At 45.8% G+C, this 27,902-nt stretch overlaps 1 protein-coding gene across 1 annotated transcript in view; it reads left to right on the forward strand.

Moving 5' to 3' along the window:
- The window catches only part of LOC141260424 (transmembrane protein 132D-like), a 1,566,153-nt gene that overhangs the window by 773,752 nt on the left and 764,499 nt on the right, over positions 1 to 27,902 (forward strand). Inside the window, exon 3 of the mRNA XM_073676136.1 lies at positions 16,778 to 16,921. Coding sequence (XP_073532237.1) covers positions 16,778 to 16,921 — 144 coding nt within the window. The remainder of the gene's footprint in view (positions 1 to 16,777; positions 16,922 to 27,902) is intronic.

Genomic DNA, 27,902 nt, shown 5'->3' on the forward strand with positions numbered 1-27,902 from the left:
CCAAGGTGGTATCTAGATTTCACCGTAGTCAGGAGATTGTGCTACCCTCGTTCTGCAGCAATCCCAAGAACCCAGGGGAAGTCAGGTTCCATAGCCTAGATGTTAGGAGGTCCCTGCTACAGTACATTCACATGACTAGTCTGTGGAGGAAAGACTGTTCTCTGTTCCTGGCCTTTCAAGGGTGTAGGAAAGGTCATGGGGTGTCCAAGAGTACCATCTCTAGGTGGCTCAGGGAGGCCATTTGCTTAGCCTATACGTCCACAGGGGTTCCAGCCCCGGACAATGTGAGGGCTCATTCCACCAGAGCCGTTGCAACCTCCTGGGCAGAGAGAGCAGACGTCTCGATCGAGCAGATATGTAGGGCTGCTACTTGGTCTACACCATCCACCTTCTTTAAGCACTATCGGTTGGATCTATCCTCTTCTGATCTCACCTTTTGGGAGAAGGGTACTTCAGGCGGTGGTCCCTCCCTAGGGTGCTCATAAATTCTCCAAAATTCTCTCAAGGTGTGCTGTCATGGGGGAGGGGAAAACACCAAGGTTACTTACCGGTAGCCGGTTTTTCCTGAGCCCATGACAGCACCCGTAGTTTCCCCCCCTTATTTTTTCTAGGTTTCTCACACCCTGGTGTGCACTGTGTGGGGTGGTGTGTATTTGTATATTGTGGTGTTGGTTATGTGCCTAACCTGTTTAGGGAGGTCCTCTCAATGCTCTGTAAACAACTGAAGCGAGGGAGAGGTACCGCCCTTTTATTTCAGACGGTTTCCTGTCCTTGGTGGGGCGGATCCTCTCTCTCAAGGTGTGCTGTCATGGGCTCAGGAAAAACCGGCTACCGGTAAGTAACCTTGGTGTTTTGTGAGTAGCCCTGCACAAAACAGCAGATCTGGATGCATATATACTGGTCTTAGGGGTTTAGAGATAATTAAGTATGATATGCTGAAGACAGGATCATACTACTTGCCAGAGGTGTGTGTTGGGAGTGATTGATGGGAGAATACTAAATGGGGGTATTGTGGGAACCCTTGGATCTTGGTATACTACTTTGGGGGGGATTTCTGTGGAAAAGCTTTGGTTTCATTATACCCATAACGTTAAGGGTGGTGTGAGCTGCATGTGGCACTCAAGTAAAGAAATGTTGGTGACCACTGCTCAACAGGCTATCAGATATATTATCACTCCAAGGAATGCAACAATTTGTGTGTTATTCATATGGAATCTGAAGGAAAAAAAATCTGCCTCCATAGGAAATTAAAAGCATACAAAAATAAAGAAGAGCCCCTTAGAAGTATATGGGTGCCCTGTAATGTACAGAGCTGTAACATAGCCATGTGTTAGAGGCTTTACACTATATACTTGCTTCTACATTACTTTGTTAAACAATGCAAATTATGTTCCATGAAAACATGTATTCTATCTTCAGAAGTGTTTTGTTGTCCATTTTATTACCACATCTGTTGCAATTAATATATGTAATGATTAGTGTTGAGCGATCACTAAAATGCTCGGGTGCTCGAAGATCGAGCCGAGCTCACCGTGATACTCGGGTGCTCGACCCGAGCAACGAGCCCAATGTTAGTCTATGGGAGACCCGAGCATTTTTGCAGCGGCACCCCCGGCAGTCAGTAGAAAGCCTAAAAAGTGCCCAAAACGATAGTGACAGTGCTCAAATGACAAGGGGACAGCATGGGGATCGCCCCAGGAAGCATTTCTGACCCCCAGGTCACTGCTGTCAACAACGTGGTCAGAGGTATTAAGCCACTTTTATGGGCTCACAATAAAACGTTCAAAAACTAAACTGAAACTGCTTTCCTGTGAAATATGTTAAGGAACATCCTTTCCAGGGTAAAGTCTTGTGTATAAGGTGAAATAAATAACCAAAAACAAGAATACTCCTCCACACCTTGGGCTATGTTCACAAGTAGCATTTTTTTATGTGTTTTTGCCCTTTTGTATTGCTTTCAACAGTGCCAAATGCATTCACCGGGAAATGTCATTTTACATTTTACAACCTTATCTGGCCATGTGCCGTGTGACACATGCATACAGTGCTGAAAAGATATGGGAACAGCATGGGGAAGACCCCTGGAAGCATCTCTGACTCCCAGGTCACTGCCTAAAATGTGCCCATCAGAAGTGATCCTTGCCGCATCAGAAGATGCAGACTTGCAACTATCCCCGTGCAAGTCCTTGTCCCAGGGCAGTGTTCAATTGTACCTCCCCAATTCCTTGCAATGCAAACGCAAATATGCAGCCAACCACCCACCCACCCTCAGGCTGCAATACTATACTGCTAGCTTGCACTTGAAATGGGGCCTTTTAGTTTGGAGGAGGTCGAAGCTGGCTACTACCTCATGGCTGCGTCGGCGGCGAGGTCTCCATACTCAGTCCCCAGCCGCCACTATTTGTCCCGGGAACCTTCCCCACACTTTTCTTAGAATGGCCTGCTTAAGGGCAGCATTGGACGAGCCCACCAGACAATCAGAGACTCCTCCGGTGGGCCCGGGCTTCTCCTTCAGGGGAGTTGAGAGTGCCATGGTGAGGAGCATGATGATAGAAGTTAGCATCTGTTTTGTTTTCTTGGAATGTAAGCGTAAGTGAGCAGCTTGCCACCCACCCACCCCCAGGCTGCAATACCATACTGCTAGCTTGCTTGCACTTGAAATGAGGCCTTTTAGGCTTGTGGCGGAATCTGGCCATCACGTCATGGCTGCGTCGGCGGCCTGGTGTCCATGCTCAGTCCCCAGCTGCCCGGCGGCCGGGTGTCCACACTCGGTCCCCAGCTGCCTGGGGGCGGCCGGGTGTCCATAAAAGGTCCCCAGCCACCCCTATTTGTCCTGGTGCGCCTTATACACAAGCGCGCATACCAAAACATTACCTGTGCCCTCCCCAGTGCATTTAGTGGGAAGGACTGCCTAACCACAAACACGTGGCCAGGGATGGTCCATCTCACTGACACCTTCACACTGGGTTAATATTGTGGAAGCCGGGACACAGTGGGACACTGGGATGCAACACGTCCTCCAGACATAGAGGATTGCGGGTCCTGGGTCAATCAGGCTTCAACACAAAGTTCAGAAGGTAAACAGCAGCAGTGGACAGCCTCCTACACAACGAGTAAATTATTCATGATCATGAGGCCATCCATCTCCTTAGCTTTCTGTTCCTTGGAATGCAAGCGCATGTATGCAGTAGCGGCTAAGCCTGAGGTGGTCAGCGTTTTGGCGCATATCCTACCTCCTCTGAGGATTGCTGTATGTTTTCCTGCTACTATCCAAGTTCTATGACTCCCGTTAAAACATAGCTTCAGGTGATGAATGATGGGTGAGGTGGTGGCAAAGGAGAAAGAGCAGGAGGAACAGGGACCATTCAAATCAATATCAGGCCAGTCAACCACACATGTCTTGTAGGATATGTTTCTGTACCAAAATGAGTGGTTCGGCTACACAGTTATAGGGCATACAGTGAGTGCAATGCCTACCAAAAATTTCGAGGCACTCCAATGCCCCTTGGAAGTGACATGGAGGTCAGAGGGCCTTAACTAGTGTTGAGCCACCCCCTTAGTGTTCAAGTTCTGTTCGGTTCGTCGAACACCGTTAAAGCCAATGGCAGGCAAACAAAAACACATAGAAAACACCTTCAAAGGTGTACAAAAGCAGACAAACTGCTCAGAAGACACAACTAACACATGGAAAAGTGACAAGTACATATAGTCATGTGAAAAGAAAAGAGGTGGAGGAGTAAAAGGAGGGGGAGACACAGATATAGGCATGTCATGCCCTTCTAAAACCAAAAAAGTGCGAAGCCGACACAGCCAGTCCGTTCCTGCCCGTGCCCCCTCCGTGTCGCCGGGTTTGTGCCAGAGCCACGCTTGGACCCTGACGGCCAGCCCCCCTCTCCCAATACTGGGGCCTGTCTGCTGGTGGGTCGGGCCCCCCCGCGGTGGGGGGGGGGGGAGTAACATCTGCAGAAGAAAGACCATCTTCCAGCCAAACTAATATGTCTACTTCTTTTCTTGGACAATGTGATACGATCCCTTTATTATGGACACGCCCATCGCTACAAATTCTAGATGAGGCACAAAAACAGCAGGTGCTTCAACAGATATCAGGTGCTCCTTCAAGTGGGCTCTCCTCCACCTCAACTTCAACATCACAAATACTCCAGTCCTCAGAGGTGTCACCCCAATCGCACTTGCTTCCTCACAGCTCCCAAGTCTCCAGCTGCCCGTCTGAGTATGGGGTAACACAGATGGTTGAGTCTGCACAGCTGTTTACTCATACTATAGCCTGGGAATCAGAGGTCGACTCCAGCGCTTCTGTGAATCCAGACGAGGAAATGATCTGCACTGATGCCCAGAATCTTTATAAGTCGGATCCAGGACCAGATGAAGAAGGTTCTGAGCATAATGTAGACCCTCGTTCCCAAACTGTAACTCCTGTTGGTGGAGACAATGATGAAGACGATGATGAGACTCAAATACCTGATTGGAGCGACAACTTGACTTTTCGGTCAGGGCAGGAAGAGGTTGGCTCTGAGGACGATGGGTGTGAGGACACACAGGGTGATGATGACGAGGTTGGAGATCCCACTTACTGTCAACCCACAGTCAGACAGTCGATGAGGTCAGTGGAGGAGGATGTCACTAGCCTAGGGGATGGGGATGACTCGGTACCCGGGCCTTTGCCTGGCCTTGGGGATGTCACAGTGGTCTGCTCCCGGGCCCGTACCCTGGGGTCACTCTTTAAAAGGGTGGATAATTGTTAATTTTATAAGAATTAGTGACACCACCTGTGGTATCTGGTGAGATGCACCAGCGCTGCAGCAGTCCACTGAGGCCGGTGATAAGGCAGCTCAATGGTATAGCTCCCCACAGGTGGAGCTAGGCCTCAGAAAAGCGTATGCAGGGGGAATGCAGGACAGGCGAGACCCAGCTGGGTCAGAGCAAGAACGGGAACGGACATGGTAGTCACTTCAGTACCTTTTACTGGTGGAATTTCAGGCACATCCCGGAGCACTGAAGGGTGAAGGGTGCATATCAGGATCCTCCCCAATGAGCGGGTTTAGGGCCTCCAGTTTCTTGCCTCTGCGTAGTAAGTTTCTGACCTGCCTGGAGCTAGGCCTAACTTGGTCTCTGTCCTGCGCTGGCTGACCTTATGGTAGGGCCTTGTCTTGGAGTTCACGCTCCCAGTATGCGGGGCCTAAGCGTCTCCTGGCTCTGTTACGTATCAGCACCTTAGCGATCCTGGGACTTGTAGTTCTCCAGGGATTCCGGTTATGCCTTACTGGGTCATAGAGATCCCAGTATGCTTGGATCCGGTGTCCGGTAAATGCTTCGGTGTGAGCTGGTTAAGCTCCTCTGCCCCTTATGTACTAACTCGCCACTTGCCTTCGGCCTACTCGGGCCCTCACTAGGCTACACACTAACTAAAGGCAGCTTGCCGTGCTTCACCGATCTTATGGCGCCGGCACACCTTAAGCTCTAACTGGGCTCCCTGAATCTAGCTAGCAGGAGCCTCGTGCTCCACTGCTGAACTATTAACTGAGTTCTCTAGAATAGACTGAGCTCCACTGCAGACTGACCTCTCTTAGGCTTCTCTACTGCAGGAACTCTTCAGAGGAACTGAACTGCCTAGCTCCACCTTCCCTATTTATATCCATAACGGGCTCCCTCTGCTGGTCTGAGGTGAAAGGTGGAGATGTGTGAATGTTTATGGGGGCCTCTTGTGGAGGATTCCATCAATGCACTCTTCTAGTATCTGTGATACCACGCCCAGCGGGGCGTCACAGATGCTATTGACGACGAGGTTAGGTTGCGCCTTGAGACTGAGTACTGGAAGCACGTCAACAACTGCATCCTCAACCACAACTCTGCCTCTGACAACAAGTTGTAGTGGCTCTTCAGGTCGCATGGGTGCTAAGCCTTGCATAGCCTGGGCATTTTTTCAGATCGATAAGGATGACCCAACTCATGTTATCTGTAATATTTGTCACCAAAAGCTAAGTAGAGGCCAAAAATTCCATAGTTTGAGTACTTCATGCATGAACCGTCACATGGATATGAAGCATAAGTTGCAGTGGGAAGCTCACTGTGCTACAATGCGACCTAGCGGGCCGGGCCAACCACCGTCTGCCCCATCTTGTGCATCCACGGCCTCTTTATCCTCTGTGACTGGGGGGACAGCAGTCACACATGTGTTTGGACGCAGACCTGCCACCTCTTTACCCGCAACAGCCAGTTTGATTGGCAGGTCGTCAGTTCATTTGGAAGTGGAAACACCTGCTGGTGTTCAGCGCTCTCTGACATCGAAAGCACCACCATTGGATCAAGGCAACCTAACATGTCTGCCTGCATCTTCCTCACAGACCGGCAGTTTGCTGGGGACACCCTACTCAACCCCGTCTAAGCACAACAGCCAGCCCTCGGTCCCTCAGATGTGGACAAGTAAAAGACCATTTCCTCCTAGCCATGAGAAAGCTAAGAGGTTGAATTTCACCATCTGCAAGCTGTTGGCTACAGAAATGCTGCCTTTCCGCCTGGTGGACAGAGGATTTTCGAGACCTTATGTCCGTCGCAGTGCCCCAGTACCAGATGCCCATTCGGCACTACTTCTCAAAGAAAGGTGTGCCTGCGCTCCACCAGCATGTCGCACACAACATCACCGCTTCTTTGAGAAACTCTGTGTGTGACAGGGTGCATTTCACCACAGACACTTGGACGAGTAGGCATGGACAGGGGCATTACATGTCACTGACTGGGCACTGGGTAACTATGGTGACAGCAGGACATGGGGCTGCTGTCGAAGTCTTGCCGTCCCCACGAGTTGTGCGTCAATCCTCTTTATCTAGAAGTTCCTCTACTGCTTCTGCCTCCTCAACCTCCTCTTGGTCCTCCACCTGCACCCAAAGCCTGTCTGGTAATGCCACCTGCTTTATAACTGCACAGAAGGAATCCTGCACACCTCCTTACTATGCTGGCAGCAGGGCTCAACAGCATCAGTGTTTACTTTGAAATGTCTGGGAAATGTGAGTCACACAGCTGAGGAGTTGTGGTCAGCTCTGGAGACCCAGTTTCATGAATGGTTGTCTCCACTGGACCTGCAACCAGGGAAGGCCGTGTTCGACAATGCTGCAAACCTGGGTGCAGCCCTTTGCCGGGGCAATGTCACACACGTGCCTTGAATGGCTCACGTGTTGAACCTGGTTGTCCAGCAATTTTTAGCCCACTATCCCGGACTAGATGGCCTTCTGCAGAGAGCACGGTCGCTGTGTGCTCACTTCCGCCGTTCGCATCCCGCAGCTCAATGACTTGCATCTCTACAGAAGTCATTGGGCCTGCCAGTTCACCGGCTGAAATGCGATGTGCCGACATGGTGGAATTCAACTCTGCACATGTTGCAGCGACTGTGGCAGCACCAACAAGCCCTGGTGCAATACGTTCTGACGTATAGCCTGGGCCAACGAGATCCAGAGGTGGGGCAAATCACGCTGCAAGAGTGGTCTCAGATCAGGGACCTATGAAGTTGACGCGCCCCCTGGGCCGTGGGGTTCCCAGAGCCGGGCCGGTAGACGCTTGGGGTTGTAGTCACTGTGGCGGTGACCCGGTCCGTGACCCAGGGCGGTCAATCCAACGGTAATTTGTATATATGGGTTTTATAATGTCCGACTATGCCACCTGTGGAGTGCGGCCAAAGGGGCCGCCGCTGCGGAACAGTCCTCTGAAGCTGGTGGTTTTGCAGCAATGGTATTATTACACACCACAGGAAGAGTGTAGCTTCAGGGCAGTGTGGGTGGATGATGGTGGTTATAGTGCAGGGAGTCAGTAATGAGCACAGTCCGTGTGATGCAGTCCCAAGATCTTTGCTCTGGTACCTGTAATCTGGACTGCAACAACTGTGAGTATTCTCCCCCGTTGTGCTGTGCCTACTCAGTGAGGGGCTCAGTCCACCCCCAGATAGCTCCGGAGTACTTAGCTGGACACCCTTCTGTGTGTCCTTTCTCTTGCCTTCTCCCTGCACCTCACACCCAGTGGCACTTCAATCCGGTATCCTCGGGCCTTGGCGGGCGACGTGTGTTCTGTCCCCTGGGTCCTATGTGGCTACCTTCTTAGTGAGACTGGTGTGGACTTTGGCCTGCAGTACATGAAATGCTGCAGCCTCCGGTTTCTAGTTGAGCCTTGCTGTTTCTCCGCTAGTTGAGGGACCGGTTCCCCATATCTGGCCTGACCCCTCTACCTCCTGGTAGCAGCGGGCGTACGGGTGGCCTTCTGCACGGCCCGTACCCCTAGGGTCCCTTAGGTTCCTGGAGCCTTCCTGCTCCCACTCCTCTCTACTCTCCTTCAGTCCTGGGCTTCCCAGGCTAGGCCCGCCTCCAGAGCAGAGCTCATGCAGAGCCTCTGCTCCTGTCACTTCTCCTCCTGTGACTGGCTTGCTCTTTCTAAGATGGCTTCCTATTTATACCCTCCCGCCAGCTAGGGACCTGGGACTGTGTTCTCCCTTAGGAGCAATCTCTCCCTACCCCCACTGCGGGTATGTGTTGGATGCAGGTGTTAGGGTCCCGAGCCATACTCCTTCCTTACCTGAGGGTGAGATACCACACCTCTGGGTGAGAAGCAGTAACTATGTGGCGACTGAACCCTCAGGGGCGCCACACACCCTTCAGCACAGTTTTGAAATGGCGACGAAGATGTTTAGTGCTGACGACGATGCCATTATCAGCAAGACTATTCCGGTGATTTACATGCTGGAGCACATGTTGAATTCGGAGTCAGGTGGTGGCACAAGAGGAGGTGGAGGAAGTAGAGGAGGAGGAGTTGTATGCGGAAGGGCTAACATCTGCAAGGTCCAGACGGTCGGCAGCACCAAGGCGGCAGGCATGTGAGGGTGGGGGAGATGGTTTTACCAGGGCGCATGGTAGCAGCCAAACTAGTGAGGAAGGTGCAGGAGCCCAGGAAGAAGTGGAGGACGAACTGATGGAAGACTCATCAGATGAGGGAGACCTTGATCACATTTCTGTTGTGCGAGGTTGGGGGGAGAGGACAGAGGAAGGAAGCATGATTGTTACCTCGCCACCAACACAACAGGGACTTGGTGCTCCTGGATGCGCAACACACATGAGTGCCTTCTTGCTGCACTACCTGCAACATGACCCTCGAATTGTGAGAATTAGAAATAATCCTGACTACTGGGTTGCCACACTGTTAGATCCCCGGTACAAAAGTAAATTTGCAGAAATTATTCCTGCCATAGAAAGGGATGCACGCATGCAGGAGTATCAGCAGAGACTGTTGCAGAATCTTACATGTGCTTTTCCACAAAATACCAGTGGTGCACGTAGTGAATCTCACAGTTCCAACTTGCCAACCGTGGGACCGTCAAGTGTTCAGCACTCAAACCGTAACAGAACCACAGTATCTGCTGGTAACATCAATTTTGCGGAATCATTTCACCACTTTTTTAGCCCATCCTTTGCAAGGCCACAGGAGACAAGAAGTCTGACACATAGTCAACGCCTAGAGACGATGGTACAGGAGTATCTCCAAGTAAACATTGAAGCCACGACTGTGTCACTGGACCCTTGCTCTTTTTGGGCTTCCAATCTGGATAAATGGCCGGATCTAGCCACTTACGCCTTGAAGATCTTGTCATGCCCCGCAGCCAGCGTTCTGTCTGAACGTGTGTTCAGCACTGCTGGTGGTGTGCTGACAGTTAAGCACACGCGGCTCTCCACTGATAATGTAGACAGACTCACGTTCATAAAGATGAACAAATCATGGATCCGAAACGACTTTTCTACCCCTGTGTCATCCTGGGGAGAGTAAAAGCTTGATGATTGGTTAAAATCACCCTACCAACCGTTTTACGCTTTCAAATTACTAATCATGTTTATCTGTATCTTGACTGGAAAATAATTTGGGCTTTGTAGCAGTGTGCAGCACTGATCCTATTAGCCCATCTATACTAAGCTCCACCAGATTTAAAATTAATAATTTTTAGCTGCATCTAGCCCGGAAAATAATTTTGGGGCTCCGAGATGTGCAAGACACATAAGTGCCTTCTTGCTGCACTACCTGCAACATGACCCTCATATTGTCAGAATTCGAAGTAATCATGACTACTGGGTTGCCACACTCTTAGATCCCCCAAACTTTTCGATCAACCTTTTCATTTTAATAAAGACCAAAAAAATGGTCATTTTTGAAATTATAAGCATTAGCAGGTTATTAGAAACTGAAATCAAACAGTTTTCAACTCAAAACTTTATTTTAGGTGATGTTACATTTTCACATAGGACCCCTTGTTCGAAAGGAGCTTCTGAACTCTCTAGTCCATTGAATTTGTCAGGTTTTGGATGGTTTCTGCTTCAATTGTTTAGCATGAGGACAGAATACCCTCCCAGAGCTGTTGCTTAGATGTGAACTGCCTCCCGCCATCATAGACACTCCTTTTGATGATGCTCCAGAGGTTCTGAATGGGGTAGAGGTCAGGGGAGCATGGGGGTCACACCATAAGTTTGTCCCCTTTTATGCCCATATCAGCCAGAGATGCAGATGTTTTATGTGCAGCATGAGATGGTGCATTATCATGCAAAAAAATGATCTTGCTTTGAAATACATGGTTCTTCTTCTTGAACCATGGCAGGAAGTGCTGTTTGAGAAAATCCACATACATTATGGAGTTCATCTTTAGCGCCTTCAGGGTTCCTAAAGGGGCCGACAATCTCTCTCCCCATGATTCCAGCCCAAAACATTACTCCACCTCCTCCTTGTTGGTGCAGTAGCCGTGTTTGCGTGGGGTGTCCATCAACCAGCCATCCTCCACTCCATCCATCTGGACCATCGAGCGCTGCACGGCACTCATCCGTGAACAAAACAGTTTTGAAATCAGTCTTCATGTAATGTTTGGCCCACTGGAGCCGTTTCTGCTTGTGTGAAGTGGATAGAGGAGGTCGACAGGATGGCATATGCACAGCTGCAAACCTCTGAAGGACCCTGCATCTTGTTGTTCGGGGGATGTTGGAGGCACCAGCAGCTTCAAAAACTTGTCTGCTGCTATGACAAGGCTTTTTTGCCGCTGCTCTTTTAACCTGACGTAATTGCCTGTAGGAAAGAGTCCTCAATTTGCCCTTATCTGCACGCACACGTGTGTACTGTGAATCAGCTACATACTTCTTGATTGCCAAGACACTTCATCCTGATCATCGCACAATGTTGATTGTAGTCATGCCTTGACCTAAACACTCCATAATTTGTTGCTTCTCAGGAGCCGACACATCCTTTTTCTTTCCCATTTTGGCAGAAAATGTAGGCTGATTAATAATGTGAGACAGCCTTCTTAAGTAGTCTTGCCTTTCATTGGACACACCTGCCAAACTAATTAGCACAGGTGTCTGCAATTGCTTACAGTGATATAAAGAGCCCTGACACACATCACCATCAATGAGTTTAACTGACAAACAAACAAATTCTTCCCTTATCACTCCTAAACACTTTTTGCATAATAATTTGGAACACAGTGTACATGTGCTTTTCCACAAAACACCAGTGGTTCACGTAGTCAATCTTACAGTTCTAACTTGCCAACCGTGGTCTGTATGGAGTAGTTCAATAAAGGGCCCAAAATTAAGATAACATAGATGGGAGAGGTCTCTATGAATAGGAATTCCTAAGTATTTGATACCCTGTGAGGGCCAGGCAAAGGGAAAGTTGGACTGGATGGAATCCTATATGGATTTGGGGAGGGAGACATCGAGGGCTTCAGACTTCGCTGCATTGATTTTAAAATTTGACCATGTAACAAAGTGATCTATTTCAGCCATAACAACATGGATGGATATATGTGATTGAGTGATATATACTAGTACATCATCAGCAAATAGAGAGTACTTGTACTCGGTGCCTCCCACCTCAATCCACCTAATATTGGGGTTATGGCGAATTGATGAGAGCAGGTGCTCCGTCACTAGGATGTATAAGAGAGGGGACAGAGGACATCCCTGCCTTGTCCCATTGGTGATTGTGAAAGGTGATGAAAATGTTCTGATGCACCCCCTGGGCCTTGGGACACCCGGAGTCGGACCCTTTTTGGTGGATGCTGGTGGTTGTAGTCTTCGTGGCGGCGACCCGGTTCCGTGGCTCAGGGTGGTCAAACCAGTGGCGGAACTATTTATGTGGTTTTGATGTTTAAATGTCCGACTACGCCACCCGTGGATTGCAGTCAGAGTGAACCGCCGCTGCAGGGCAGACCGCTGAGGCTGGTGTTGTGGGTGCAGCAGAGCGTAGCATAACTCCGCACGGGAGCAGTATAGCCTCAGGGCAGTGTATGCGGAGGATGGGGGTGATGGTGCAGGGCAGCAGAAGTAACGACACGGAGTCAGTGATGCAGTCCAGGGCCTTTACTCACAGTTCTTATTATCCAGTCCACGTCTGCAGGTAATGGCTGCCCACGTCGTACTGTGCTCACCAGGTGAGGGGCTCAGACAACTCCCAGATAACTTTGGAGCGCTTCACAGGACCCCCTTTGTGTGTCCTTTGTCTGGCCTTTCTTACCAACCCTTCTGTCCGGCTGCCTCGGGCCTCCTCTTGGTAAACTTGGTGCCAGTTTCCCTGACCCTATGTGCTGCCCTCCTAGCGGGTGTAGCGAGGGGCTGCGCCACATAAAATGTCACAGCCTCCGGTTTCTAGCTGAGGGTCGTTTCCTGCCTCCACTAGTTTCGGGGACCGGTCTCCCCCTTTGGCCTGACCCCTCCATGCAGGTGGATTCGGGCGTGCGGTGGCGACTCGCCCGTCCGCACCCCTGGGATCCCTTCATTCCTCGTTCCTGGAGCCTTCTCCGCTCCTCTTCCTTCCTTCTCCCTCTTCCAGGCCTGGGCCTCTGTTACTAGGCCCGCCTCCGGAGCAGAGCTCATGCAGAGCCCCTGCTCCCTGCCACTTCTGCTCAGACTTCTCTGCACTGAACTAAGATGGTGCCCACCTTTTATACCCGCTTCTCAATGCACCCAGGAACTGCTTCCTCCCTGCTCCTGCACTACAGGGTTCCCCTTCCTCAGTGTTCCCTCCCCCCACTCCAGACAGGGACAGGGACTGTCGTGCCCATCTCAGGGGCATATTGGTTGCCCTGCCCCACGGCAATGTGGTGTAATGCATGCAGGTGTCGGGTCCTGATCCACACTCCATCCTTACCTGAGAGTGAGATATCACACCTCTGGGTGAGATGCAATACCTCTGTAGCAACCGAGCCCTCAGGGTGCTACAGTTCCATTTATCTTCAGCCTAGGTGACGTATTGCGATACAGGGCCGTGATTTTGGCTATAAAAGGGTCCCCTAGACCCCTACCCCAAGCTCTTTAAGAGAATCATATATGGCGTGCCAGGAGACTCTATGGAATGCTTTCTCAGCATCCAACGAGAGTATCTAATTACAAATTTTTAACTGCATCTAGCCCAGGAAATACTTTGTGCCTAGTAGCAGTGTCTGCTAGTCAGCGGATTATCCCGGCTGTTAAGCAAGCTACACCACCTGTAGTTTGGACACTTAATTTTTTCAAAGGAAATGCTTCGGGACCACGGGATACTCAGTGAAGAGCATCAGGAGGCACCCCAAGGCATAGGGGCTGGGACTGGCAGTAGGATGCCTTGCGGTGGACAGCCGAGCTCGATCCTTATAAAAGCTTTTTAACTGCAGCAGCTTTAGTGGACGCTACTGGAGCTGGAATTACGCGGCTGCTGGCATGAGACTTGCCCTCCAATAGATCCTTGTAAATGGATTTAAAGTGTATTCATTCAAATTAGAGAGACAATTTAAATTAAAAAGCTTAGAGCTGCCTCCACCACAGGGGGGCTCGCTCGACCCACCAGCGGACAGGCACCAGTATTGGGAGAGGGGGGCTGGCCGTCAGGGTTCACCGCGGCTCTGGCACAAACCCGGCGACGCGGAGGTGGCACGGGCAGGAGCGGACTGAACATGTCGGCTTCTCACTTTTTGGATTTTAGAAGGGCATGACATGCCTATATCTGTGTCTCCCCCTCCTTTTACTCCTCCACCTCTTTTCTTTTCGCATGACTATATGTACTTGTCACTTTTCCATGTGTTAGTTATGTCTTCTGAGCAGTTTGTCAGCTTTTGGACACCTTTGAAGGTGTTTTCTATGTGTTTCTATGTGTTTTTGTTTGCCTGCCATTGGTTTTAACGGTGTTCGAAGGTGTTCGGCGAACACACGGGTGTTCGACGAACCGAACCGAACTCTAACACTACGGGGGTGGCTCAACACTAGTAAGGAGCTGATATCAGGTCCAGAGAGGTAAATCTGTGTCGTCAGCATAGAGGTGCTACTGAAAGCCGTGAGACTCTATGAGCTGTCCTAGGCTTAAGGTGTAGATGGAGAAGAGCAGGGGTCCTAGAACTGAGACTTGGGGGACACCGACAGATAGGGGGCGAGATGAGGAGGTGGTGTGTGAGTGGGAGACATTGAATGTCCTGTCTGTTAGGTATGAGGATAGCCGAGATAGGGCCAAGTCTGTGAAGCTGAGAGATGAGAGAGTCTGTAGTAAGAGGGAATGGTCTACTGTGTCAAAGGCAGATGACAGGTCCAGAAGGAGAAGGACAGAGTAATGCTGTTAGTGACAGGTTGAAGAGGTGGGTTAGGGTCGGGATGAAGACTGCAGTAAGGTTTGAGATGAGGTGGGACAGGATTGGGTCAAATTCACAGGTGGCAGGTGGTGAGATATGACTTGGAGAGTAAAGAGGAAAGTTGATCTTCCATGATGATGGAGAAGCTGGTTTTGGAGGAGGAGAGTTGAGTAGTTATGAGGAGGGACTATAAGGACTTATGGCAAAAGCTTTGTCTGATGGTGTTAATCTTCTGCTTGAAGAATGAGGCAAAGTCTTCAGCTGAGATGAGTGGGGAGGGAGGGGGAACTGGGGAATGGAGGAGAGAATTGAAAGTACTGAATAGCAGTTTAGGGTTGTGAGACATGGAGGATATGAAAGATGAGAAGTATGTTTGTTTTGCTGCAGTGAGTATGGACCTGAAAGTAGTGACTGCTTGTTTGAATGTGATGAAATGCTCGTTGGAGTGGTACCTTTTTCATCTCCTTTTAGCAACCTTGGAAGCCCATCTCAGTTCTTTAGTCAGGCTGGTGTGCTAGGGTTGCCTGATTGTGCGAGCTTTGGTATGTATGAGGGGATGACCAATTCAAGAGCTGCAGCTGTTGTGGTGTTATATAAGGCGGCAGCAGCATCTGAATTGTGTAAAGAATTTGTCTGTAAGAGGTTGGAGGGATTCAAAGAGTGAATGTAAGTTGATGTGTTTGAGATTTCTGTGAGGGTGTGGAAGTTTCTGGGTGGGGGATTGTGGGCCTGGAGAGGAGAGGGGAGAGAATGTGAGTTAGTTGTGGTTAGAAAGAGGGAGAGGAGAGTTAGAGAGGTTGGATAGGGAACAGAGGCGGGTGAAGATGAGGTCCAGAGTGTAGCCATCTTTGTGAGTAGGGGTGGAAGACCATTGAGCAAGGCCAAAGGAGGAAGTGAGGGATAGAAGCTTAGAGACAGATGAGTGGGAAGTGTCAATGTGGATGTTGAAATCGCCCATGATGATATTGGGGATATCAGCGGAAAGGAAGTGAAGAAGCCAGGTGGTGTAGTGGTCTAAGAAGGTGATGGCTGGCCCTGGAGGGCAGTAAATGACAGCCAGTTGGAGGTTGAAGGGGGAGTAAATGCACATGCAGTGCCCTTCAAAAGAGGGGAGGGTAAAGGAGGTTGGCAGTGGGATATGTGAGGAGGAGCAGTTGTCTGACAGGAGAAAGCCAACTCCTCCACCATGCTTGCCCCTCTGTTCAGAGAGGTGTACTGTTTTCCTTCACTGTAAATCTCTCATTTAAAAGGGCCCAAAAGTTCTCAATAGGGCTTAGGTCAGGTGGGGAAGGGGACATGTAAGTATTCTTTTATCTTTAAAGCCTTTACAGGATAGCCTTTACTTCGATGCATGCGATGGAGGATTTTCTTTCAGCTTTTGCTGAATCTGATTTTCATCCTTTTTTGGCTTGTGCATCCGTATTTTACCATCCGCTTGACATAGAGTATGTTTTTATGAAGTGAAAAAAACAGATCACCAGGAGTGCTTTCCTTTTTTGCCAGACTTCTTCATTTGAATGGGCAAGTATGATCCACAAATTGAATAAACAATAAACGTATGCAAAGAAAAGTTCACGTGAAAAGGCTCTAAAATATAATGGGTACATGTAGGAGAAAAACAGATGTGTGAGCAAGGTCTTAATTTGGCACTAGATATTCTAAAACTCAGATGTGCAACTTGAAGCATGAGGGCCCTAGTACAAATCCCACAGGCACTAGGTGTCCCAGATTTGATTTTTGCCTCTACACCCCTTGTACCTATGCCCAAACTTGAATCCTGCTAATGATTTCAAGATAATTACGAGTAGATCACTCTGAGTCAGTAGTGCACTAGTAGGGTCCTACACCTTATAGTAAGCTATACAGAACCAGACACCACTGCGGTCCCCTAACTTTATCATACACACCTCTACTACATGCTGTCTGTATAGCTGAAGACCGTCTAAGTTATAGATTGAAACGTCACCTCTATTTCATTACCTAACGCCTAATTCTTTACATCTGTGATTTCATGGTAACCTGAAAAGCACAAAACTAGAAATACAAAACTGAGCAGAGATAACGAAGGTTATTAGGATTTTGTTTTGCTATTTTGACTGTTTGATAAGGAACCCTTTCTAATCTGACACCTTTTTTTGTATTTCTGTGTTACAGGGCTAAAGTCACTGAAGGTGTTAATTTATTCGGCATCAGGGGCAATTCACATTTATGGGATGTGAAGGAGAGTATGGATTTTCCAGGCAAATTGTCACCGGTTATCATTGACTGTCAGAGGAAATATTCTATCCCTGAAACAAGGTAACACATTTCTAAAATGCTGAAAGTATTACTAGATAGTATACTGGGTAACGTTCACTTTTACTGCTGAATTACTCAATTTAAATCAAACAAAATTACTTTTATAGTATTGGCTATTCCTGAATAGTGATGGCATCACCATGGCTTTCATTTATGTCAAGTGTTTCTTTTTGTAGTATGCAGTAGAAAATTACAATTAAAACCTACAAGGATGCTAGGAGACATACAGTGTATGCATATGTGTTATCTTACATGAATAACATCCATGCAGCTCACTGTACATCTTGCATTCCTGTTAAATCCAGTAAAGGGTTTTCTGTGTTTTTTATACTATAGTATGTGACACATATACTGTAGAGCTATTTGGCCAGATATTCATTAAAAATCATTTGTAAACAATGAGAATGTCTACATTCTACAGTTAATTGTGTGCGTCTCATTTTAGTGATTTGCTGTTGGACGAGTTTATATATCACAAAGCGCTATGCTGTAGGTATGGCATTTTATAAAGCATTTTTTACAGGCTCCTCTACAGAACTGCAAAAGCTGCTGTAAAAAAAAAAGTCCAATCGACTAGTTATTGAGAAAAAGATCTCATATGGCATTAACAAAATAGTATGCGCTTGTATTGTGTTTTTTTGCACTTTTGATGCTTTGAAACCACAGCAATACCCCAGCTGATGCTCCGCTGGTTGGATAGATCAACGTCGATATGTTCCAAAGTGGGAAGTACAAGTGTGTTGTGCTGCGGGTAAGGAATTCACAGGATTCAGATGAATAGAAATAGATTGTAGTTTGTTCCCAACGCGTTTCTAGGTTGGAAGGGCCTCTTCAGGGAATCTACAAGTACCCTTTGATACTAATCAAAATCCTTAATTTACCGTATTTTTCGGACTATCAGACACACCGGACCATAAGACGCACCTAGGTTTTAGAGGAGGAAAATAAAAAAAAATGTAAGCAAAAAAATGTGTTCATGATGCACTTTTAAGGGGGAGGGGGTCTTTTGCTGACACTGGTATAGGGGTAATGTCCCCCAATTCTGACAATATCCCCCATCCTGGTATATATGCCCCCCACTTCCTTTTATACGTGGTCCCCATCAATATCCTGGTATGCCTGGCATCCCTCCATCCTTGTATGCATGGAACCCCTCCATCCTGGTATGCATGGCACCCCTCATCCTTATCCTGGTATGCATGGAACCCCTCATATCTATCCTGGTATGCATGGCACCCCTCATTCCTGTCCTGGTATGCAAGGAACCCCTCATCCCTGTCCTGGTATGCATGGCACCCCTCATCCCTATCCTGGTATGCATGGCACCCCTCATCCCTATCCTGGTATGCATGGCACCCCTCATCCCTATCCTGGTATGCATGGCACCCCTCATCCCTATCCTGGTATGCATGGCACCCCTCATCCCTATCCTGGTATGCATGGCACCCCTCATCCCTATCCTGGTATGCATGGCACAGCAATCCCCATCCTGGTATGCATGGCACCCCTCATCCCTATCCTTATATGCATGGCACCCTCATCCATATCGTGGTATGCATGACACCCCTCATCCTTATCCTGGTATGCATGGCACCCCTCATCCTTATCCTGGTATGCATGACACCCCTCATCCTTATCCTAGTATGCATGGTCCCCCTAATCCCCATCAGGCCGAACATAAAAAAAAAAAAAAATAAACACTCCTACTCACCTTTCTTCTCTCCTCCAGTGCTGTGTCCTGTCTGCCCGCACTGATCGCTCCATGTGAGCCACGCATGACGTCACTGCCATGCGCAGCTCACAAGGACAGATCAGCTGCCGGAAGTTACTACTCCCCACGCCGGGGCTGTGTGTGCGGGGAGCAGTGACTTCATGCTGCTTAATAGCCGGCACACAGTGTAGCCGCAGCGCAGCTCCTGCTGCTGCCGGGGTACCTTGTGTGCCGGCTTATTAACGGGCATGAATATTCACCCATGGGCGTGGAGAGAGGTTGAATATTCATGCCCTTTAACAGCGGGCACGCGTGATCGCTCGGCAGCAGCAGGAGCCGCGCTGCTGTGTGCCGCTATTAAGGAGCATGAATATTCAGTGCTCCCCACGCCCCATGGGCATAGGGAGCACTGAATATTCATTTTCTTTAGCAGCGGGGACCGTGTAGGCTGCAGCAGGCGGCTGCTGCCTCCTGTGCCCCGCTCCTCCACCGCTACTGCTCCCCCCCACACCCAACACAGCATATATATACCCCCCCCCCAACATTCGGACTATAAGACACACTTTTTTTCCTCCAACATTTTGGAGGAAAAAGTACGTCTTGTAGTCCGAAAAATACGGTATATTAGGTTTAAAATAGGAACAAAATATTGGGTATGAAGGAGGCCTAAAAGATCCAGCATTAATTGGTTTTCCATAATGGACCTTAATGCAAGTGCAGTTTAAGTAAAAAAATACCGTTATTCTTCCTGGGCATGTATGATTAAATGAACAATCCCTTGTATTAATGCATTCTGTCAGATTGTATGTGACGGCTCATGCCATCTACATTAGCAGAGCAGTTGAGCTCAGTGATTGGCTTCAGAAATGATGTGAATTGTTGCTGTGATGCCACCTCTGCTGCCAATACCCAGAGACAGGAGCAGTGCTAGACATAAGAATGGTGACTAGTTTCCGACTTGTATCTGATTTGCATATTACATGAATGCTAACATTTATGGATCTTTTTTTTTAAATGTAAAATTCCTTTAATGAGCTGCCATAGCAGAGGATTATTAAGCTCACCAAAAGCAGCCCTGGCTTCTTTATCACAGTACAAGCAATGATTATTCACAATATACTGTAGGTTCGTACATTATGGTACTCGGTGGTGATGTAATATTAACTATATAGCCTTAGTTATATCTCATGGTAGAAGCAGAATTAGACATTATCCACTTCATTCATATCTCCTTATGCATTTGAATTCTGTGTTTCATCAGGAGCATAACGATTTAGATTAGTAGAAATGACCTATACTATTATGGTGCCAGGTGCCCACCAGTAAAATTATTTCTGAGGACCCATTCTACAACTTGATACAAATATTACCTGACCCTCCATCATAAAGATCTGACTGACACATTGCCCATTTATTTGAATTGAAAGATGATTGTGTTTGCTTGTAGCCACATCTCAACTGAAGGATATGGAGAATGTAGTTGGTGGGAATTGGTAGACATCCATTCACCCTATAGGTGAGGATTGCAAACAAAGAAAAGAAGAAAAGAAACACCTACACCATTTTAAGGAAATATTTTCCTCTGTTCTTGTCCCGAACTGTTTTTGTTGTGGAAGCCCTTTCAGAAGGCTTATGCCTTCCCTTGTCTTGAACTGGTGCTTACACAGTGGCAGGATACAGACAGTACAGACCTGAAGTGGCAGCAAGAAGCTGCAGCATGATTGGTGGTTAAGGGGCCACTAAGAATATGAAAAGAAGGTAAAGGCGAGGCAGGTAATACTGGGTTGTACTGATCCTCCTATGTCATCTCACCAGCCTATGCACCTATTGAAAAATAAAGTTGTTAGTTTTTTTTTACAATTAAGTGTTGGGATACTCTATCCTGTATCTGCCTGTGTATAGTATAGTACATTGAGTGTATTGTGCCAAGAACTGCTAATGTGGTGGACAGGAGGCCGTTCCTGCACACGGGTTCACTGGGGGGTTTACCTGCTCCCCTCTGGGTCAGTCCTAGCTACCCAGAAGTCCATCATTGTATTAGATGCTCTTTCCAAATCAATTAAGCAGCAGCTCAATTTCAAAATGAACATCATATGCAAACAAAGGTTCCCTGTTTCATACACAACTCCTTTTGAAAGTAAAGGGATTAGTGATAAGGGAATGAGCAACATAAAAATAAAAAAGAACAAAATTTGGGGCTAAAATTTGATTTGGGGGCTAAAATATCTAAAGAGCTTTACATTTAGTAGAAAGTTGCACAATAATAATAACAAAATCTTTTCACTTCTGCACACAATTGTACATATAACAGTTAGGTAAAACTTTAGGTCTATTGAATGAAATTCAGTCAATTAGCAAAATGGCACAATAAAGACAAAAAAGGGTCAATAAAAAACTGGTATTAAAATGTATTATATGAGAGGACAGGGCATTTTCTTTGTTTCATTATTGAACTTTCATACTTTCATTTGTAGATTTTAATAATTTGTGTGACATTTAAACCCGTATGTCTTTTGTCTGTAACTCTTCTTTACCATATAAAGCAAAACTTCATTGTGCACAATTCATGCAAATGAAAATATGGAATGGACTAATGAATCAAGACTAGCATTTTGTATCATGTTTTGAACCTATAATCCACTTGAGTAAGGTGCACTTTTTCAAAAAGAACCTGGGCCAGCACATAAGGGCAGAAAAGTTGGAAAATACAATTTGTGACAATTTTTTGGACTTTTTAATGCCAATGGAGGAGAGAGAAAATTATAGTCTGTAGTTGATTTTAAAATATATTGGCTAATACTAATTTTATCTTGTTGCAGAATGTCAAAATACAATTGCCATTAACCTTTCAGATTTATGTAATGAAGCAGCTACAGTTTTTATGACCCTTTATGCCTTGCTCGGGGCCCCTACTAAGGAAACTCCAATGATAGGAACCCTATCTGCAATCTATATAAAGATGGTGAGTTGGGCCTTACTTTGCTAATTGCCAAAAAAAACATTTTTTTCAGCAATGCCAGTGCTGCCCAGGGAGAGGAAATACTGCATATTTTGAATCATAGGATGTTAGGGTTGGAAGAGACCTCCAGGGTCATAATGCCAACCCCCTAATCAATGCAGGATTCACTAAACCATCCCAGACAGATGACTGTCCAGCCTCTGTTTAAAGACTTCCATTGAAGAACTCACCATCTCTCTTGGCAGCACGTGACATGGAGAGCTCCTGCAAGGGTTAATTTATCTCCTCTCACTCAATCCAGCTGTTTTAGGCTATAGAGTGAGCATAAATCACACCCCGACACATTCAGCACACCCCTGTTTCTTAACTCGCTGCCACCACTCACCAAACACATGGGGTGATGAGTTCCCCATCTATTTTACTGTCTGATAATCAGAATGATCACACACTATCTTAAAGGATATAGTTTCTTTAGAGCATACAAGAATCAAACTTATTAAAGATTTTAAGCTTAAACATAAAATATAAAGTGCTTAGTTATAATATATATATTAAATGGTAAAAATAAAACAACATACAAATATGCAAAAGAGTTCTAAAATAAAAAGGGAGAAAATAATGGAAATACCTAAACATTTCAGTTTGAAGTTATCCTCTGTTTTCCTAAGGGAAGGAAAAGTGGATTATGGAGCATATCAGCCTCCTAGGCAGTCCCCACATGTCTACCGTTTCTCTTTGTCTCACCCCGCTTTTTATAGTCCTGACCATAGGCTCAAATTTCCAGGATTACCATGATTGGCTCATTCAAAGGTTGCTGTCTATAAATGGAGGATGAGCCAAGTTGTGGCATTTCAAATACCCTGTGTCTTCCTTCTCCCTTCTCTATACAATCAATTGGAAATATTCTTTCTAGTTACAACCATCTGCTAGCTCTGTGAAGTTGCCATGTTTGACACCTCTAGCATGGTCCCAGGAGATTCCCACCTGTGGTCCTAAGTCCTGCAATAATAGTATGCAGATGTTATGTCTTTTGTGTAGTTACAATATATGGATGTAGCCAGTTATTCTACATTATAATTATATACTTCCTTCACTATCACCCTCACTGTCAAAAAGTATTTTTTCTAATATCTAATCTGTGCCTGTATCCCTTTCAGTTTCATTCCATTGCTTCTCGTGTTTCTATGTGCAAATGAGAGTAAGGATGATCCCTCTATACTGTGACATCCCTTCAGATATTTGTAGACCACTATTAAGTCTCCTCTTAGTCTTCTTTTTTGCAAGCTAAACGTTCCCTGATACTTTAAAAGTTCCTTGTAGGACATAGTTTGCTGTCTGCTCGCCATCCTGGTAGCTATTCTCTGACCTTTCTCCAGTTTGATCTTCCAATTATTCATATTTCAAAAGTGAAAATAATTAGTAAAGTACCTTAGGAAGACAAAATAAATTCAATAAAATTGCAACAACAAAGTTACTTAAAACTAGGATAAAGATTATTGCCCCCCAAATACTTTTTTTATTGCATAAATCAACAAAACTAAAACCTCAAAATATAAATAAAGTTGACATTGCCCTAATAACCATTCATAGAATAAAGTTGAAATGATATTTACACAATGTGGCAATCAATGTAAAAAAGAAGCACAAAAAGCTCCAGGCAGACTGTCTTTTTTATAGCGCCTCTTACCCGTTCCTCCCTCCACAAAAAAAAAACAAAGAAAAAAAATTTTGTCCAGGTTTAAGGCTACATTTATAGACATTGCATTTATTATGAATAATTGTAAAATTGTGATTTTCAAGCAGTCAACTTTGCCAAGAGGAAAAAGTAATATATAAAACAAAAAAGTGATGGAATTTGCTATTTTCATTTCTCCCTATTACAAGTTTAGTCAGTACCATCTGTTTAACGTTAGGCATTTAGCTGTTGTAGTGGATTGCCCACCAGCTAAATGTCATTGGCAATGACTTACACTTATGTGCAATGTGCTCCAAGTCTGATTAATCTATGATATTCATTAGTATGTGTTAGCCAAATCATTAGCATTATTGACTTTGTATTTTACTAGTTATAAATAGGTCTGTCTGGCTATAATTGTTCAGAAATGCCATATTGTTCCATTAAAAACTGGAAGTGAACCTTCTAAAATGGGGCAAATCATTAGGGGCTATATATTAATAAAGAATCAACACATACCTGCTGCAAAACAATAGCAATTAAGATAGCTTTTAAGTAAGAAAGTTTTGCGGCAACCTGTCTTTGTTAATGTACTTTTTGCGCTAAAGATGTACAGCTTTTTGACTGTTTTAAAGAAAAAAAATGTATAGCCATTTCAAGACTGTTATTTCCTAAACGCCTATCTGGATTGAAGATATGAGAGTGTTCATCCCAAGTTACCTAATATAGTTCATGAATATTACAGAACCTTCATGAAAGGGGGAAGTTGTGTAAGAGAGGATGTATTATTGCATTATATTATTGTATTGTTATTATTGGACAGCACGGTGGCTCAATGGTTAGCACTATTGCTTTGCAGCGCTGGGGTCCTGGTTTCAAATCTCACCCAGGACATTATCTGTAAGGAGTTTGTATGTTCTCCCCGTGTTTCCCTCTGCATGGGATTCCTCTGTGTGTTCTGGCTTTCTCCCACTCTCCAAAGGCATACTGCTAGAGCATTTAGATGGTGAGCCCCAATGGGGACAGGGATGGCAATGTCTGTAAAGTGCTGTGGAATATGGTGGTGCTATATAAGCAAAACCACAATATTTCTAAGCTCTAATGGCTGGTAACTGTCACAATTCTGCCTCTCGGTGTGTCTGGATGCAGTAAGTGAAAATTCAGTGATCTAATCTAGGGCAGGAGCGTTGTTAGCTGTCAGTACAGCTCAGCTGTATAGTACCAAGTTCTGGCAATGGTACACAGAAGTTTTGTGAAATGCTGACGTTCTCAGGTGTCAATTTCCCTGAGGCCTTTCAGAAACACTTAATGATACTCTGGCTCTGCTTATTCCACTCTGTTTTTTGGAGGAGGCCATGACTTAGGCTATTCGGTCACAGGATTCGGGAGAGGCATGATGAATGACAGGGGATTTCGGTATTTCCCCAGAATCTTTCCACTTACCTGAGGCAGGTCCGATGGAAGTTGGAGCTGCCAACTCTCGGACCATTGAGAGGAGACATCGGCATGATCTCGGTTTTGCCTCTACTGTGGTCACTCTGGTCATTTTCTCAAGGAATACTCAATACGCCTTAAAGCAAAGAAGCCATCGGGAAACACCTAAGTCTGGGTGATTGTCGAGGAGGTTACCCAGACATCCAGGTACCTTTTCACTCCTTAGATAAAGTACTGCTGAATGTAGAGCTACTTTTCCAAAACCAGTCATTATCAGCATTACCTTTAATTGATTGTGGGTCTGCAGCAAAATTCATCTATTTTTGACTGGTTCTGAAATTAAAATTAGGGACAGTTAGGTTGGAAGGACCCATTCAAATTGTTGCCATTGACAGGACACCATTACTCCAGAACCTTGTCTGGCTAGTAATAGTGGAATTCACCCTTCAGATGGGAACACTTTACTCTGAGCCTATCTCCTGCTATGTTTTATATAATTTGCCTGCTGGGTTGGTATTAGGGTTTCCATGGCTGCGTATTCACAAACCTGTTATTGACTGGTGTCAGAAGGATAAAGTTCAGTAGAGTCCCAATTGTCATAAGAGATGTCTTACTAAAGTACAAATTTTCTCTGCCAAATGGAGGGTCTACCTGAAAGACTTCAGACATTTTTTTTTTGGAAAAAGAGGCAAATATATTACCTCCCTATCATCTGTAAAGCTCGCCTGTATAATTTAATGAGTCCTAAATGTACTGCCATGAAAGGATAAGTAAATGAAAGTTTACAGAAGGGTCATATCTGTCCTTCCTCCTCGTTTGTAGCTATTGAGTGTTTCTTTGTTAAAAACAAAGGTGGGGGTCTCCATCCTTGCCCCTGTCCTTCCTCCTTGTCTGTAGTGGCTGAGTGTTTGTTAAAAAAAGAGATGGGGGTCTCCATCCTTGCCTCAATTTCCATGAATTAAACAAAATTACAGTTAAGAATACTTACACACTTCACTCATCCCCAACCTGTATAATCAGCTTACGGGGGCCAAATGATTTTCTAAACTTGATCCTAGGCGGGCTTATAATTTGATACACATCCGGAAGAGTGAGGAGTGGAAAACTGCGTTTTTAATGTCTGAGGGTCTATTTGAAAATCTTGTCATGCCTTTTGAGTTAAATAATACACCAGCAGTTTTTCAAAACTTTTTGAATGATATCTTTTTTGATTGTATTGGAAGGTTTATTGAGGTATACCATGATGATGTTCAATTTTTTTCACCTGAACTGGATTCACACCATGAACATATCCGTTTTGTATTAGAAAAAACGTAGGGAAAATTTTTTGTTTTCTAAATTAGAGAAATTTAATTTTTCTGCTCAAGAAATGTTCCTGGGATTCATTATATTGGCTGAAGGGTTTAAAATAGATCCTGGGAAGGTGCAAGCTGTAGTTGATTGGGTTAAACCTCGTGACCTTAAAGTATTGCAATGTTTTCTAGGATTCACCAATTACTTTAAAAACTGTATTAAGGGTTTTTCGCAGATTGTTAAACCTCTTACTGATCTCACACATAAAGGGGTGGATCTTAGGGTTTGGTCGTCGAATGAGTGTTTCATGTCCTCTCCAATTCGATCTCCAGAAACCGTTCATTGTGGAGGTGGATGCTTCAGAGGTCGAGGTAGGTGATGTATTTCAAGGTTCCCAAACTCTGAGCAAATTGCGGCTATGTGCATTTTCTCTTGGATTTTTCCATGGATTTCATCACGGATTTGCCTTTGTCTGGAGGGAAAGCTGTTATTTGGGTGGTAGTTCACCAATTCAGTAAACAGGCTCATTTTGTTCCATTATCGGGGTTACCAAATGCTGAAATACTTTCCAGGTTGATTATCAATCATGTGGTGAGATTGCATGGTATCTCTCTGAACATTGTATCTGATAGAGGGGTTCAATTTTTCCCTCATTCTTGAGTGTTTTGTAGGAAATGGGGATTGCTTTGTCATTTTCCTCCGCTTACCACCCTGAAACCAACAGTCAGACAGAAAGGACAAATCAATCATTGAAACAAATTTTAAGGTGTTTCTTTGCCACTCAGCAAGAGGACTGGTTCTCATTTTTACCTTTTGCTGAGTTTGCCTTTAACAATTGGGTCAATCAGTCCACTGGAACCTTGCCTTTTTTTGCAATGATGGTTTTCATCCCCATTTTGGTGAATTTTCTAGGATGAGTTCTGGCTGTCCAGGAGTAGAGGGTGCTATACGGAAATTTGGGGATGACTGGAGACAAAATTCAGAAGTATATTGGGGTGGCTCAGCTTTGCCAAAAATGGAAGGCAGAGAGGAAATGTTCGGCAGGTCTTCTCTTCAAAGTAGGTGATAAGGTTTGGATATCATCCAAAAATATTAAGCTAAAAGTACCATCAGCAAAGTTTGATCCTAAATTTATAGGCCCAGATGAGATTCTGGAGGTAGTTAATAAGGTGGCTTTTAGATTAAGACTTCCTCCTTCAGAATGTGTTCCACAAATCCCTGTTGAAAGAGTTTGTCCCATCAGTGTTGTCTGCCTTGTCTCTGCCTCCTCATGTTTTTGTTGCTGGAGGTTTGGAGTACGAGGTGCAGAGGATCATGGATTCTCAAAGGGTCCAAAATTTTCTCCAATATCTTGTTCATTGAAGGGGATACAGATGGAGGACAGATCCTGAGTTCCGGCTCATTCTGTGAATCTAGGGCAGGGGCAAGATGAGCAGTCAGTATGGTGATGAATGGCTCAGCTGTCCAATCGGAGGCTTGGGAGTGCTGAGTTGTCAGTATGTTGAGCGACAGTTCAGCCATCCAATAATGGCCTGGGCATGCCAGGGCTTCCTCCATGTGTTTCCTGTTTTGAGTAATTACCTGGCTATTTAGTTAGCTCCAATTACTACAAGTTGTAGCCTAACTCAAGTGGTGTGTGTTTGCTCTGTACTCTGTGTTCCTGTATTTTTATCTTTGTTGCCCGACCTTGGACCTTGCCTTCGACCATCCATTTGGCTTTGCCCCTTTTCCTTGATCCGGTATCTTCCTGGAATTCTGACCTCACACTTTGACATTACTATGCTTTTGCCTTGTCCCTTTGTTATGACAAGCCCTCTTGGTATCTGAGCCCGGATCTCTTGATTACCCAGCCTCACGGCTCGTCCGTTACTAATGACTAGCGTCACAGTAACACTGGTTGGAACTATGG

Source organism: Phyllobates terribilis, unplaced genomic scaffold, assembly GCF_046119375.1.
Source record: "Phyllobates terribilis strain yellow unplaced genomic scaffold, ASM4611937v1 Scaffold_1__5_contigs__length_1240528914, whole genome shotgun sequence".
In the NCBI taxonomy this organism is placed as follows: domain Eukaryota; kingdom Metazoa; phylum Chordata; class Amphibia; order Anura; family Dendrobatidae; genus Phyllobates; species Phyllobates terribilis.